At 44.0% G+C, this 16,402-nt stretch overlaps 1 protein-coding gene across 1 annotated transcript; it reads left to right on the forward strand.

The window, feature by feature from the left end:
• The first annotated feature begins 10,066 nt into the window (after nt 1-10,066).
• Nucleotides 10,067-11,294, forward strand: asprv1 (aspartic peptidase retroviral like 1). Its single transcript, XM_020701756.2, has one exon. The coding sequence runs from the start codon at nt 10,107-10,109 to the stop codon at nt 11,244-11,246; it is 1,140 nt and encodes a 379-aa protein (XP_020557415.2). The 5' UTR covers nt 10,067-10,106; the 3' UTR covers nt 11,247-11,294.
• The last annotated feature ends 5,108 nt before the right edge of the window (nt 11,295-16,402 follow it).

Here is a 16,402-nt window from a genome sequence, read left to right on the forward strand (position 1 = left end):
GTAGTCATGTTAGTTCCCCCCCCATGTTTCTCAAGTGGTCTGATCAGCCACTATATATGTTCCCCTGTTGTGTCTTTGGTTAGGTCAGTTTGTTTCTGTTACTTGGTCTGTTCAGTTGGTTAAGTTAAAGTTATTGCCTGAGTTAATTATGTTTCTGTTGACCTCTTTTACGGGCCCAGTTTGTTCATCCTTTTACATTTTTTGAGAAAAATTAAAAATTTCATTTTTGATAAACTTCTGTTGTCCTCATTGGCCGCTCGATCCATCACATGGAGTCTGGGCCGCTAGGTAACGAAGAGCGGCCTCCAGCTCCTGGTTGGCCCTCTCTGCTTAGCCGTTAGATTGGGGATGGTAGTCGGATGGTAGCCGGATGTCAGGCTCACCATGGCCCCCGAGGCAGAACAGATGGCCTTCCAAACCTGGTAGACAAATTGGGGTCCACAGTCAGAAACAATGTCCTTCAGGATGCCATGATGATGGAAAACCTTCTAACCCAGATTTCCGCCATTTCAGTGGCTGTGGGCAACCTGGTGAGAGGGATGAAATGAGCGGCCTTAGAGAAGCGGTCAATCACGGTGAGTATGACTGTGTTACCCTGGGAGGGTAGTAGTCCGGTGATGAAATCCATGGCGATGTAGGACCAGGGACGGCTGGGTATGGGCAGAAGATGCAGTAAACTGGCTGGAGGAGAGTTGGAGTACTTTGAACGGGCGCAGGTGGTACAGGCTGCGATGTACGCCCTAACATCTCTCTCCATGGCAGGCCAGAAAAACCGTCGCCGTAGGAGATTCAGTGTCCTATGAATTCCAGCGTGGCCGGCTATATGAGAGGCATGACCCCAGGAGAGCACATCTGGACGAAGAGATGTGGGCACATACAGAGTGTAATTGGGAGCAGGGGGATGATCCGGTTCCTCACCTTGTGCTTGTAAAACTCGAGACTCGACATCCCACGTAAGATTCCCCACGATGCAGGTAGGAGGGATGATGGTGGAGGTGACCGATTCATCACTGGAGCTGTATTTCCGAGAGAGAGCGTCTGGTTTGACATTCCGGCTTCCTTGTCTGTAGGTTATACTGTAGTGAAATTGAATCTTTCATAAAACAAACACCAGCGGGCTTGGCGGCAGTTGAGTCTCTTGGCGGTACGTAAATAAGCCAGGTTTTTGTGGTCCGTCCACACCATAAATGGAAGTTCAGCGCCCTCCAGCCAGTGACGCCACTCTTCCAACGCTAATTTTATAGCCAGCAGCTCTCGATTTCCCATGTCGTAATTCTGTTCGGCCGGAGATAACTTACGGGGAAAAAAGGCACAAGGTTTTAATTTGCCAGAAGACTTTTCTCGTTGGGACAGAACAGCTCCAAGGCCTGTATCCAAGGCATCTACTTCCACAATGAACTGACTGGTGGGGTCCGGTTGAATGAGGTTGGGAGCAGTGACAAAAAGTTCCTTGAGCTTATCAAAAGCAGATTGGGCCTCAGGACCCCAGGTGTAGGGTCTATTGATGGAAGTGAGTTGCGTGAGAGGGGATGCTATGGTCCTGTAATTTTTAATGAACTGACGATAGAAGTTAGCGAACCCTAAGAACTGTAATTTCTTCCTGGTTTCTGGGGGTTCCCAGTTAGAGACCACCTTAATCTTAGCAGGATCTGGTCTGATGTTGCCTGCCTCAAAATATAACCCAGGAAGCGTGAAATTCGAATTTTCCAGCTTTAATATAAAGTTGATTTTTCGAGTAGACGTTCCAAAACGAGACATACATGAAAAGTGTGTTGAGTTATGTCCAGAGAGTAGATAAGTATATTGTCTAAGTAAATGAAAAGAAAGCAGTTAAGGAAGTCTCTGAGAATGTCATTAACCACACCCTGAAAAACTGCAGGGGCGTTGGTAAGGCCGAAAGGCATAATTAGATATTCGAAATGCCCTAACGGAGTGTTAAATGCAGTTTTCCACTCGTCTCCCTCCTTAATGCTGACCAGATGGTAAGCATTTCGAAGGTCCAGTTTAGTGAAAACCTGGGCTTCTTGAACGAAGTAGAACACGAAACTGATAAGAGGAAGAGAATATTTGTCCTTAACCGTGATCTTGTTAAGTTCACGATAGTCAATGCATGGGTGCAAAGTCTTATCCTTCTTTTCAACAAAAAAGAAACCTGCCCCAACAGGGGATGAGGAAGGGCGAATAAGGCCAGGTGAAAGGGCCTCCTGAATGTACTTTTCCATGGCTAGCTTTTCCGGGCCGGACAAATTAAATAATCTGCTTCTAGGTAGGGGTGCGCCGTTCAGTAATTCTATAGAGCAATCGTAAGGTGGAGGGGAAGAGGCCCAGCCTTAGATTTACTAAAAGCTGACTTGAGATCATGTTAACATGACGAAATACGGGTGAGATCGAGTTCTTCAGTAGTTTGATCGATGTGGGGACGAATAAGAGGTTCTGCGGATCTAAGACTGTTAGCCATACAAAATGAACTCCAGTTATTGATATGACCATTAACCCAGTCAAACTGAGGATTATGGGTGCGAAGCCAGGAAAACCCCAAAATGAAGGGTGTCTGAAGGGTTTGAGTAATGAAAAACTTTATGTGTTCTCTATGGTTACTGGAGGTGATGAGACGAACCGGTTTGGTGCGGTGAGTGATCCTGGAGAGGGGTTGACCCCCTAGCCTTACAGCTTCAATGGGATGTTCCAAGACTTCTGTGGGCAGATGAAGCTTGGAAACCAGATTAGAGTCTAAAAAACTCTGTTCTGCACCAGAGTCAACCAGAGCCTTGAAGTCAAAAATTCCATCTTGTGTACATAACTTGACAGGGATAAATAAAAATTTTCTCTCAGTATGAGATGCATAATTACCCACCCGCGGCCTGCCTTGTAGCGGGGGGTTCTGGCTTTGAAACGGAGCTGACACTGATTGACTATGTGGCCCGGGAGACCAGAGTAGAAACAGGCTCCCTCGTCCTTCCGTCTCTGACGTTCCTCTTGGGTCAGGTTGGAATGACCAATTTGCATGGGTTCATCAGAGTCTTTACTGAGGAATTTGCGATCAGGAGGGGTTGTGGTAAATCCGGAATAGTAGTGTGAGTGCTGGAGTCTTGAGGTACCTTACGATCCTGTCGGATGCGTTCCCTCTGTTGTTCACGGAGACGAACGTCAGACCGCAATGCTGCTGAAACAAGTTCTTCAAAACTATGAGTCTCTGGTTGAGAGCACAAATGATCCTTGATGGAGTCATTTAAGGATTGATAGAAAATTCCTCTGAGGGCGACATCCGGCCAACCTGCCTCCACTGCCAGAATGCGAAAGTCAATCAGATGGTCACTTACGGAGCGGTTGTGTTGTTTGAGTCTTAGCAGTTGTGGTGAAGCCTCCTCCTCTCTTCGGGGTTGGTCAAAAACCAGACGGAACTCTCTAATAAACTGGTCAAATGAAACAAGGGATATAGGGTTAGCCGAGAGAAAAGCTTGAGCCCACTGTAGAGCTTTGTTTCTTAACAAATTCACAATTAAAGTTATCTTACTGTGGTCAGCTTGATAATACCAGGGTGCTTGCTGAAAAAGTAGTTGGCATTGAAGGAGGAATCCTCCATATGCTTCTACGTCACCATGAAATAGTTCGGGTTGGAGCCAGAAGTTTTCAGGAGTCGAACCAGAAGCGGAAGTGTTAAAGTTGCTGGAAGTCGGAATAGAAACTGAGGCTGAGTTAGCAGAGTTTTGACCAGTTAGATCCATCAAAGCTTGAGTTATGCCATTCAGGCATCGGAAAAGATCTTGCTGAGCCGAGGCCATTTGAGTTAAATACTCGGCTTGACGTCCCAAGGCTAATCCCTGCTGAGTGACAGCTAGTCGGAGTCCTTCCAGGTCAGCTGGGTCTGGGTTTTGGCCAGTTCGTTCTGCCATGATATGTATGACATAGCAGACCCAGATGCTTGAACCCGGAAGTAAACTCAAACGTAGGGTAAATAACAAGTCTTTTATTTTTCCAGCTGGAAAAATCAATCGTCTTAGAATTTTAGATTCTGTTGCCAGGCAATCCGAACCGGCAGCAGTCTTGCCGTAGTTGGAAGTCTCTTTGTGGCTGAGGCGAGAGACGGGGAGTGGCTGGAGCGGAGCGTGGCAAGAGGCGAGGCTTGGTAGCAGCGGATCTTGAAAAAGGATTATCCCAGGTGGACACTCGTGGAGATGGACCTGAGAGTGAGATCACAATGCAAGGTAAGTTTCAGGAAAATGTGGCGAGCATGAATTAACTAGTTGACCAGACAAGCCCCGAGAATGGCAACGAACTGGCGATGAATGCTGGACTGGATCTCCCTAAGAAGGCGGTGAGTTGATGAAGTGAGTGTCCACAGCTGGTACCAATCTTCAGAGGCAGATGACAGAGGGGAGGGAGAGGAGACCTGACAGAGGCACCATGACAAATTTCTCCTTTCTGATCGTATTTACAATTGTGTATTCTTGTGTTTTGAAAACTTTTCAGTATGAAGTACCAAAATCCAAATTTTTATGGTATGTTTACGAAGAGTTCCAAATTATCATGCAATTTATATTTAAGTGTCAAAAAGATCAAATTCTTTGTTTCTCAATTAAACTCATGGATGATTTTGTGTCTCAGGGCTCTTTGGATCACTGACATCAATATCCGACACTTGTGATAACTAGTTTGCCAGGTGAGTGCAGTTAAGGGAAAAACTACTAAAGAATTATTGACCCTAGAACATTTTCGCTTTATAAAATTAATAATAAAATAGAATATGACAACACGTGATCAATTATTATTATTATAGTGATTGAATAGTGTTTTTGCCATAAAAATTCACTGTGGAATCACCACTTTATAGCCACTGCACTGAATAAGACTGGTGTGAAGGTTCACAATTAGCCAATGGACAAAGATGGGATTAAGTTTGAGGCCAAGGAAGCGGATAACCTCAGCTTTCGGTTCCAAAAACAGAGGTATGTTTTTAGGGTATGTCAAGTTCCCATAGCAACTCATGCTCTGAACATAACCTGGTCTGGAGCAGGTTTAGTTGAAGGTTAGTTTGTTTTCAGAGAGGTGAAGGAGCATGGCGTATCCATTTGAATATGATTTAGTGGATGAAGAAGCTCAGATAATACTTTTTCCACCGTGAGAGGTTGATAAGACCACGGATGGATGTTGGAAAAATAAACTTTTCAATTTGATCTAACTTAATTATTTGCTTCAGTTAAGATAAATCCTTTTTTTGTGTTCATTCAACTTAAAAATAACAGTTAGAAGACATTTATTTTACTTTCATTCAAACTAATTCAATTAAGTAGATGTAACTTTGGTGCTGCTGTTAGATCGGCAGTGCAAAGAATTGTGGGATACCATTCCCTTTGCCTGTCTGGACGGATTTGGGTTTAAGTGTGGGTTTTTGACCAAATGTATTTAGGTGTTTAGCTGTTTTACTGTGTTTTGCCGAGTTATTTTATCCTGTTATGTTTAATTCTGCACCATGAGTGAGAGGGACGGAGAGGATGATGAGGTTATTTAGCAGCCTTAGTGCAATTGAATGGCACAAGAACTGAAGTTAAAGTCAGAGTCATGATAATTAGAAGCTTAGTATATTTTGTAATTCCACACTATCATTTATTTTAACTTTATAAAAATGAGAAAATCTACAGCCTCTAACTTAGACATGAAAGTTCAAGAAGTACAATAAATAAAGATGGAAAAACATTTAATTTAATTGGAGTAATATGACATTTAGTTAGATAAATATGTAAATTTGAGTTGTATAAACAACTATTGAGTTGGATAGACAATAAATTAGGTTGAATAAATTTAACTCAATTACTTACCAACTGAATCAATTCAATTAACTTTTATAAGTTGTATATATATATAAATATCTCAATGTAATTTGAAATAAGATCAGAAACTCATGTGTTTACTTGTCCGTTCTTTTTCTCCAAGCAGAAACTCTTTTGCTAATGATGCAGCAGTATTATTTTTTTGATGGGCGTATAATCTTCATACACCGTCATTGAAATCTCAGACTCACTGAAGTATAGCGCTTTCTTTAGTTCTCTACGCGTTTCCATGGTGACTCGGGAAATCGGCGATCCATTGAGAATGTCTTTATGTTCTTGCTGTGAACGTGTATTAACCCAGGGTTACCAAGTCTAGCGTAATTACGCCAACTCATATCCAGTCTTTTGGAACCGACATACCCAGAGTAAGCAAGTTCAGACGGATTTCAGCCAGAGTTCAGAGTTAAAGTCAGGGTAGTTTAAACGTGCTTTCTGGATTACCCCCCAGACTCAGCCCCTGCACTAACACACGGGGGAGGCTTTATAGACAGGGACAAACCATACTGGACACATGACGGAGGGGAGAACAAACTAATCAAACATTCCAACTAATTAATCTATGATTGCAAACGGAAAAACAAAATGTATACAATATAAAAGTAGTCTTCAACAAAAAGTGGACTAAATAAGCAAAAATAAAGTCCATGAGGAGAGTTGGCAATCCCTGCAGTTCCCCAGTGGAATTTTTCCAAACTCCTCTACTGATTACTATGGAGGGCTCACCTGGGATGGAAACTCAGAAAACAAACAAAAGTGAATAAACCATTTTTCTCACTTAAAACAAATTAATCAAATGTGTACATCCATTGTTAATTTATTTTTAGTAAACAAAGTAAAAGTGAATGTTTTACTTTTTAAAGGAAAATTAAAGAAATAGTAACACCTATGGTGGTTTGTGGTTCAAGCACCACAATGGCACACACATTCCAGGAACACTCTCACTCACCTACTCCAGTTTAATGCAGTCAGCACATGCAGGGTACTAGTCAACGGCAGACATGCAGTCTACTGAAATCATGGAGTCACTTCTTTCTGTTTCTTTGACGTCTGAGCTTAAAGCCATCTCTGTCATCATCATTATCACCTGGTCTCTTCTGTTTTTTCTCGAGTTGCTCTAGAACAGGGGTGTCAAACTTTAATTCACAGTGGGCTAAAGTTAAGCAGTGAAGGAAAGTCACGGGCCATCTCAATATTCATTGAAAAATGTACGGTAACTGAAATGCAATGTTTAACCTTTTCATATAGTGTCTTCTTATGGAGAGAAATTAGACTCAGTCGGTTTTGTGAGTGCGTAATTCTTGATTTGTGCGTAAATTAGGATTTGTGTATGCATATTCTTGCTTTGTGCGTGCGTAAATTAGGATTTGTGCATAAATTTGGATTTGTGCGTGATTTGTTACTCACATAATACGTTTTGTGTACAGTGATCCATCGCTATAACGCGGTTTACTTTTCACGGTTTCGCTACTTCGCGGATTTGCATCGTGCATTATGTTCTGCATTCTGATTGGCTAAAAAGTCACTCCGCTTCTTCTCTACCTGTGCGTCAATAACGCTGCAGTTTAATATGTACACGTACGTAAAACAGCTTGCCAAATTTACATTACGTACGTGTACCTTCTCATGCAATTTCGAGTTTCCCTAAAACCCATAGAAAAAAGAGCAACAACAACTGCCTTTCACTGTGTTCTTCCCCCGAACAAACACACCTGCACCGCAGGCTTCAAAAGAAGAAAACACTGCAGAGGAGTCAGGATGCAGCAGCTCAGTGAAATACACCTGAGTCACCATTTGTCCAACTGTACTTTGTATTTTTTTCATAATTGTTTTTTTAATTTTCTCCCGTTTAATCCAATTGCTCGGGTCGCGGTGGGCGGGCTAATCTCCACGATTTGAAGCCTTCTGTTCACATTGAGGATTAAAATTATTATTTGACAATACAGTACAGAAGTTTTTTGTTGGAAAAAACGTTTATAAAGTACTTTGATTTGTGAAACAAATGCTTGAGCCTGTAAAATGGTTTGTTCTTTTTTTTCAATGTATAATAGGGTGTTTCATTGTATAATACTTGAAAAAAAAATAGAGGTTTCTACTTCACGGATTTTGCCTATCACAGGTTCTTTTTGGAACGTAACCCCCGCGAAAAACAAGGGTTTACTGTATAAGTTAAAAAAATGTAAAATGAAAAAAATACAAAATGCAATTTACGTATGCACAAATTAAGATTACAACAGCTTGAAACTACTTACACACACACATCTTTAAAAAACACACACGAAGCCAAAGTTACGCACGGATCTACCGTGAGACTGTTTTCATGTCTCACAAATTTGTCCATAAGTGCTGCGTTTAAATACCAGTGGAATGCTCGGTCATTAGAATTTTCCTATCGGCCTTCCCTTCTAAACGTATTTCCTTCAGTGGGTGTAGCAGGGCTTAAAAAAACTTTAAATGAAAATAAAAATTATTATCTGAGAATATGACGTTCACTTTTAAACGCCAATATATATATTAAAAGTATATTATTCTCCGAGACACCGAATTGATACAAAATGCGTAACAGGAACGACCAGTAGGGGGCACTGTTGTTTTTCTTCCGGAAAAAACAAAGGCAGTCAGACTGAGAGAGTCACGGGAAGAATGGCGGCCCATCTCGGTGGTCAGCGCCCCGAAGTAAGTAGCCTCTATGTTCAACACTAACATCTACTGTCTTCATGTATTGATTGAGTCATTGTCTGGATGGTTTAATGTTTTATGCGCTGAGTTGTTTTTATAGGCCAAGACGTTCTTCTCACATTTCCCTGTTAGCAGTAAGCTAACGTCTGTGGAAGCTAAGCTACTGTGATGGGAGTTACTGCTCGCCATGGAGGGGCGGGGAGGAATGCACCGGTGAGCATCATGAGCACTGATTGGAATAAACTGATAAAGTAGGGGCTGCAGGGCGCCTCCGGGAGGAGCATCTCGCGAGAGGAGCCGGCCACTCAAACCTTGGAGGGAGGGTGCCGTTCGCTGCTGGTTAGGGCTGCCGGCGGTGAAGACAGACAGCGAGGGAGGAGTGTGGACTAGGAGTGAGCCGGTTGCCGCTGCTCCACTCAAGGTACTGCCTTTGGACGCTGCAATCTTCTGCACACGGAATTCATTCACCGCCGCCCAGCGCAGCCATACCCCGGGGAGTCGGACGGCGCTGCAGCTCAGACCCCTGGGGGGGGTCTCGTTGATTGCGCAAGCTAAGTCCTATTCACACCTTGGACATTTTAGGTTATATTTGGAGGAGTTTGGAGTTGGATTATTGTTGATATCTTAATCATTAAAGAATGTAATTGTAACATCTCGTGTGGTTCTTGTGGCCTGACAGAGGTTTTACACCTGCCCTGGTGGGACCCCCACAAATATTACACTGGTGTCAGAAGTGGGATCACCAGAAAGTCAGAGCCAGCAGGGGGACCAGCAGATGCTGGCCCAATAATAACCTGGCCCTGCTAAGTACCCCCCGGCCAGTTATTCTGCCAGAGACCTTTTCTGGGTCTGGGCGAGACTGGTCTGACTGGGCAGAGCAATTTGAGATTGCAGCTGATGTGAACAACTGGGACGATGCTCTTAAGTTGAAGTTTATGAGTCTGCTGTTGTCCGGCCGAGCCCGGGAAGTGTACAGTGGGCTGTCACCATCTGCCAAAGCAAATTACCTATCCTTAAAGGAGGCAATGAGTCTGAGGACTGGAACAGAGCGAACTTTTCTTCACGCAGTAGGTTGCCTAATGAGACTGTCAGGGAGTTTGGTGTTGCACTCCGACGGCTTGCTGCTAAAGCTTATCCCTCCGTAGATATTACAACCCAGGAGATGTTGGCTAAAGATCATTTGATTGCTCATGTGGGGAGGGGGAACCTGCGTGTTACTTTGCGAAGTGTCAAACCCGCCACACTTGAGGCTACCATTAATCTGGCTGCCGAGCTGGAACTCATCAGAGACCTGGAAAACAGTTACGTTACAACTGACACCAAAGTGTGTGTTGTGACTGACAAAAGCTCTGATGAACGAGTTGAAGCTTTGGTGGGTGTGGTTGAGACCTTGAAACAGGAGGTAATATCCTTGCAGTCGACAGTTAAAGCCTTGGTGGAATTACCTGAACATAGGTCTCTGCCACCACACCAGAGACTGGGTCCGGTTAGTAGGAGTAGGCCGCGTGCATCCAACTCAAAAGATGACTTGGAGCGGGGAAGAGCATGTTGGGATTGTCCATATGTGCAGTTAAACTAACAGGGGCGTGCACAGAGGGCCCAATGGCCGCCCCTACCTGCGAGAGGAATGCGGCCTTTAAAAGCTTAATGGGTGGATCTGGCTATCTCAAGGCAAAAATAGGTGGGTTTGACTGTCATGCACTCATAGACACGGGGGCGTCACGCTCTGTTATATCGAAGAGCATGTGGTTAGTTATCACTAATGGTGGGACTGACTTGGGAAACTATGTTGGGAAAGCTACCACAGTAAATGGAGGACAATTAGTTGTCTTGGGGTCTTGGCAGACTGTGTGTCAGCTTGCAACACTTACCCTACCCGTTGAGTTTTTGGTGTCTGAGCTAACATCAGATGAGATACTGTTGGGTTTTGGTTTTTTAGCAAAACATAGTGCCGTTGTCAATTTGGGGCAGAACGTTTGTCAGATTAAGGGAAAATTTTTCCCTTTAGTCCCCTCAAACCCGTCTCCGGCAGCCAAAGTTGTGGTCATACAGTCGGACGCCACAGTGCCCCCACGTGGTGAGGCCATTGTGTGTGGTCAGGTGCAAAATGAGACGGGGGATTGTGCCTCAGGAATGTTGGAACCCTCAGATTCTCTTGCAAAACATTGTGATCTGCTGGTTGCTCGTGTAGTCTGCCGCGTCGAACAGGGTACCTTGCCTATTTGTGTCATTAATGTGACCAGCGACCCACTTATACTAAAGAGTGGGATGAAAGTTGGCACACTGCACACAGACATTGCAATAGAAGAAGGTGGCGATGGAAAAAATCTTGGGGATGGCCAGCAGCTTTCGACTGTTTCTGCACTCATGCAGCAGTTCGGCTTGGAGGATAGAGGATTTTCCGAGGAACAGCTAAAATCTGTGAGACAGCGGTTGTCCCACCATCGTTCAGTGTTTAGTTGTGGCGAACATGATTTGGGGAGGACTTATTTGACAATCCACGAAATCAACACAGGTGATGCAAAACCTATCAAAATGCACCCGCGAAGAGTACCTTTGCACCTGCAACAGGAGGTGGCGGAAAATCTGAAGCAAATGCTGGCCAATGACATAATCCAGCCGTCTTGCAGTCCCTGGGCAGCACCTGTGGTTCTGGTAAAGAAAAAGGGCGGTGGATTTAGATTTTGTGTGGATTACAGGAAGCTAAACGAGGTGACCCGAAAGGATGCATCCCCTTCCTAGGATTGAGGACGCCTTGGATAGCCTTAGCAAAACATATTGGTTTTCCACCTTGGATTTGGCTAGTGGCTATTGGCAGGTGAAAATGCACCCTGACCATCGTCATAAAACTGCGTTTGCTACTCGCCAAGGGCTATTTGAATTAACGTCCTCAGTTTTGGGTTGTGTAATGCACCTAGCACATTTCAACGGCTGAGGGATTTAATTCTTGCTGATTTGCATTGGACAACGTGCTTGGTTTATTTGGATGACATCATAGTGTTTGGCCGGTCATTCCAGGAACACTTGGGCCGCCTAGGGGGGGTCTTATAGAAACTGAAGCAGGCCAACCTCAAGGTTAAACCTTCTAAGTGTGACTTGTTTTCTACTTAAGTGCGATATCTGGGCCATGTCATATCCTCTAATGGGGTGATGCCTGATCCCTCTAAGGTAGAGGCGGTTAGGGGTTGGCCGGTGCCCAGTAATGTGGTGGAAGTACAGAGCTTTCTGGGTCTGGCATCATATTACAGGCGCTTTGTTAGAGGTTTTGCAGATATTGCGAGACTGTTGCATCAACTTGCTGAGAAGGGGAAACGTATCAATGGAGTGATGCGTGTCAGAAGGCATTTCACCAGTTAAAAATTTGTCTCACAACAGCCCCAGTTCTGGCTTATCCTGATCCTAAGAAACGGTTTATGGACACGGATGCCAGTGATTTAGGCATTGGGGCAGTACTGTCACAAGAGGAAGGTGGGCTGGAGAAAGTTGTTGCATATGCCAGTCGTGCTTTTTCTAAACAGGAGCGTCAGTATGCGACCACCAAGAAAGAGCTGTTGAGTATGGTGACATTTACCAGACATTTTAAGCATTATTTGTTGGGGAAGTAGTTCATTTTGCGCACCGATCATAATTCTCTTCGCTGGTTACACAACTTTCAAGATTTAGAGGGTCAATTAGCTCGATGGATGGAGCAGCTGGCCAACTTTTAATACAAAATTGTTCATCGGCCAGGTCGGTTACACAGTAATGCTGACGCACTTTCTCGGTTGCCAGGCTGTGTTGGGCACACTCAAACAGAAGCAAAGAAATCTTCTTTAATGAACGTTAACGTGTGTGCTATATCACAGGAAAATCAATCCCCTGAGGCTGAGGATGTGACGGCAATGGACGAGATTGGAGAAGCCCAGAAGGCAGATGCAGAATTGTCACAGTTAATTAACTGTAAAAGAAAAGCTGCAGGGTTGTTGCCGGATGTTCCGGAGTTGCAGAAGTATGCCCCCGTGTGGCACCAGCTGCAAGTGTAGAAGTCTAGGTTGGTGAGAATACCCCCTGATAATTCTGATGCTGCTGCTTGCGTTCAGGTTGTTCTGCCCAAGACCATGGTGCCTCGGGTTTTGAGACTGCTTCATAACGTTTCCACTGGAGGTCACTTAGGGGTGCAGAAGTTACAAGCTAAAGTGAAGGATAGATTCTATTGGCCAGGTTGGTTTCATGATGTGAAGACTTGGGTGAGAGAATGTGTTGATTGTTCTTCAAGCAAATCACATGGGAAGCAGCCGTGTGCGCCCATGCAAACTCTTGTTCCATCCAGACCGTTTGAGCGGGTGGCACTGGAAATTCTTGGGCCTTTGCCTGAAACACCAAATAAGAACAAGTACATTCTAGTGATCAGTGATTATTTTTCCAAATGGACAGAGGCCTTCCCGCTACCGAACCAGGAAGCTCAGTCAATAGCAAAGGTGCTGACAGAAGAATGGGTTTGCCGCTTTGGAGCTCCTCGCAGTATTCATTCGGACCAGGGTCGTAATTTTGAGTCTACGCTCTTTAAGGAACTATGTAGTCTGTTGAGCATCCATAAATCTAGAACTTCGCCTTACCACCCTCAGTCTGATGGGTTGGTTGAGCGGTTCAATCGCACGTTACTGTCACTGTTGGCCCTTTTTGTGGAAGACAATCAACTGAACTGGGACAAACTTTTACCCTACGTGATGCTCGCATATCGCAGCAGTGTTCATGCTAGCACCTCCTTCACGCCATACCGAGTTTTGTTTGGGCGGGAAATTGTGCTGCCAGTGGACATAATGTTGAATATTGATAAACATGAGACCTTTTCATCCGCAGATGAGTATGTATCGCGGCTACAGGAGACGTTGTCCTCTGTGGTGGATGCAGTTAAGCGGCATCAAACTCGAGCCTCAGGACGTCAAAAAGATTCTTATGATTTCAGGGCTAATTTTCAATATTACTCAGAGGGGGAGTTGGTTTGGGTCCATAATAAAGCCAGGAAGCGTGGGGTGTGTGCCAAGTTACAGAGGCGTTTTAAGGGCCCCTTTAGAGTTCCGGAACGGCTCACAGAAGTGCTTTATAGGCTGGTTCCAGTTGAGGGAGGGTCAGAGAGTGTTGTGCATTTCAACAGACTTAAGCCATATACTTGTTCTTTAGCAGCCTCATCAGCCCCGACCTCCCAAGACCAGCCAGAGGGGCCAGGAGATGCAGCAGAGGCTTCCCCAGACGCCTGGCGCCCAGGCCCATAGGATGATCCCTAAAAAGCAAGACAGGATGCCATCAGAGGATGAGGGAAGCAGCACTTTGGAGGATGTGGCTGTGACCTGCTCAGGATCTGCCGAGGCAGCTGACGGGAGAGGGGAGAAGGTGCCACCTGTACGCCTACGGAAGCCACCTGCTCGGTTCCAGGATTACCCCCTGTTTTAATGAGACTCCCGGAGGAGTCCTTTCTTCCGTGATGGGGGTTACCGCTCGCCATGGAGGGGCGGGGAGGAATGCACCGGTGAGCATCATGAGCACTGATTGGAATAAACTGATAAAGGGGGGGCCTGCAGGGGGGCCTCCGGGAGGAGCATCTCGCGAGAGGAGCCGGCCACTCAAACCTTGGAGGGAGGGTGCCGTTCGCTGCTGGTTAGGGCTGCCGACGGTGAAGACAGACAGCGAGGGAGGAGTGTGTGTATGCGAGGAAGGGGGGCTAAGTGCCTTCTGGAAGAAGAATAGGGCGGGGAGTAGGAGTGAGCCGGTTGCCGCTGCTCCACTCAAGGTACTCCCTTTGGACGCTGTAATCTTCTGCACACGGAATTCATTCACCGCCGCCCGGCGCAGCCATACCCCAGGGAGTCGGACGGCATTGGAGCTCAGACCCCTGGGGGGGGGGGGTCTCGTCGATTGCACAAGCTATGTCCTATTCACACCTTGGACATTTTAGGTTGTATTTGGAGGAGTTTGGAGTTGGATTGTTGTTGGATTGTTGTTGGTATCGTAATCATTAAAGAATATAATTGTAACACGAAATCTCGTGTGGTTCTTGTGGCCTGACACAGGTTTTACACCTGCCCTGGTGGGACCCCCACAAATATTACACTACTTTAGCGATCGTTGAAGCCATCAATGATCTGTAGCCTTCAAAAATGTTTTGAATTATCACAAATATTTTTTGTTTTACCAGAATTGACTAAAAAAGTGAAACATAAATAACTAATAAACAAAAAGTTGAAGTACACAATCCGTAGGGCTCCATGTTACTCATAATGCACTAACAATGACCCAACCTTTGAAGTTTAGCATTCTTTCGGAGAAAATAAAACAAAAACAAAGCATAATTATGAGTGCTGTGTATCACAGAACAACAATTTTTATGTCAGTAAGCTCTGCCAGAACTGAATTAATTAAGGAGTGGCAGATCATAAAGCAAGCATATTATTTATTTTTATAATGAATAAATAAAAGTTACTGTCCAAAAGATATGGTAATGGTCAGTTAATTAGCCCTGGTTATTTTAGTTATGTTTGTTAAGTTTTGTGTAAGATGCAACACAAAATGTAATGTTTTTTTTCTTTGTAATGACTGCTGCTATCAGATTACCTACAATTACATTTGCTGCATCGAGATGATCCTATGTCTGTTATTTTGAATATAAGTCACATGAGCTTCTCAAAAGTTATAAACATTTTCATATTGTTCATATCTTACTATAAGTGTCTGTTTTATTGTTGTAAAAAAAAAACATCTTTGTATCTTTGCCTTTACAACCTTTTTTAAGGGGGGGGGGTGGTATGGTGTAATGCCACGCGACTAACCTTTCTTTATTTTCCTTTTTTTTAAAGGACTTTCTTAATGAAATGGACAGAAACCAAGAAGATGCATGGGTAAGTAATCAAGCACTTTAAATTAACTATATAAAACATGCTCTATTTGTTGCACATGTGTCTTATCTGCATTCAAAGCTAAATATTTTACAGGTGATTAAATAAAAGTAATGCAATAACTGTGATGTTTCATTCATAGAGCTTGTTAAAACAACATATCTTGGAGAGACTTAATCAGCGTGTCACACAAGCACATCAACACATGCCTCTGGATATAGACTATTTGGAGTTCGTTTGCAATCAAGAAATGGTTTTCATTGACGCACTGTCTCAACACATCGAACTATCGCAGGATGTCACAGAGAGGTTGACAGATTTGCACAATGCAATTCAACTCCACAGAAACAGCCAAGAACCAACATGTGCATCCTTTGTAAGATCATCACAAATAAAGTTTGCTGAGGATCGATATCTCCATAGAACATCTGGTTCATCTGCTTGAAACTGGACTATCTGTGAACACTATTGCAAAGTTATGGGGAGTGTCACGTGCTACACCGTTTCGGAGGATGGCAAAAAAACAATTTATCTGTCCGTAATTTGTACAGTACATGTACGGAGGCAGAACTTGATGCACTTGTCACAGAAATAAAAGCCAGAATGCCAAATGCTGGATATCGTTTGGTAAAAGGAACCTTGAAGGCACAAGGACATCGCCTGGGATGGGACCGAGTCAAAGCCTCAATGCACCGAGTGGACAGCATTGGAATATTATCTAGAAGGGCTCAGTTGGGGTGTGTTGTCCGGAGAACATATTCAGTGCCCTGTCCAAAGTATCTAGTGCACATAGAGACAAATCACAAGCTCATCAGGTGGGCTTTTGTTTGTAATTGTATGTACTGCATTCATTTCACAGGAAATGTTTATTTTTACTTGGAATTTTAGTCTGCAATATAAAGATAAATTTATAATTAAAATTTTCCTTCAGTAAAAAATGATGGAAAACGTTTTTTGATGTTTATATAAAATTAAAAACTTTTAATTTTAAAGTTCATGTTACAGCATGGGCTCATTTTATTAGAATGA

Source organism: Oryzias latipes, chromosome 10 (genome assembly GCF_002234675.1).
Source record: "Oryzias latipes chromosome 10, ASM223467v1".
Taxonomy (NCBI): Eukaryota; Metazoa; Chordata; class Actinopteri; order Beloniformes; family Adrianichthyidae; genus Oryzias; species Oryzias latipes.

Bases quoted from the DNA above. Each gene is read 5' to 3' on its own strand.
- asprv1 (XM_020701756.2), top strand. From the start codon at position 10,107: ATGGCCGCCCCTACCTGCGAGAGGAATGCGGCCTTTAAAAGCTTAATG.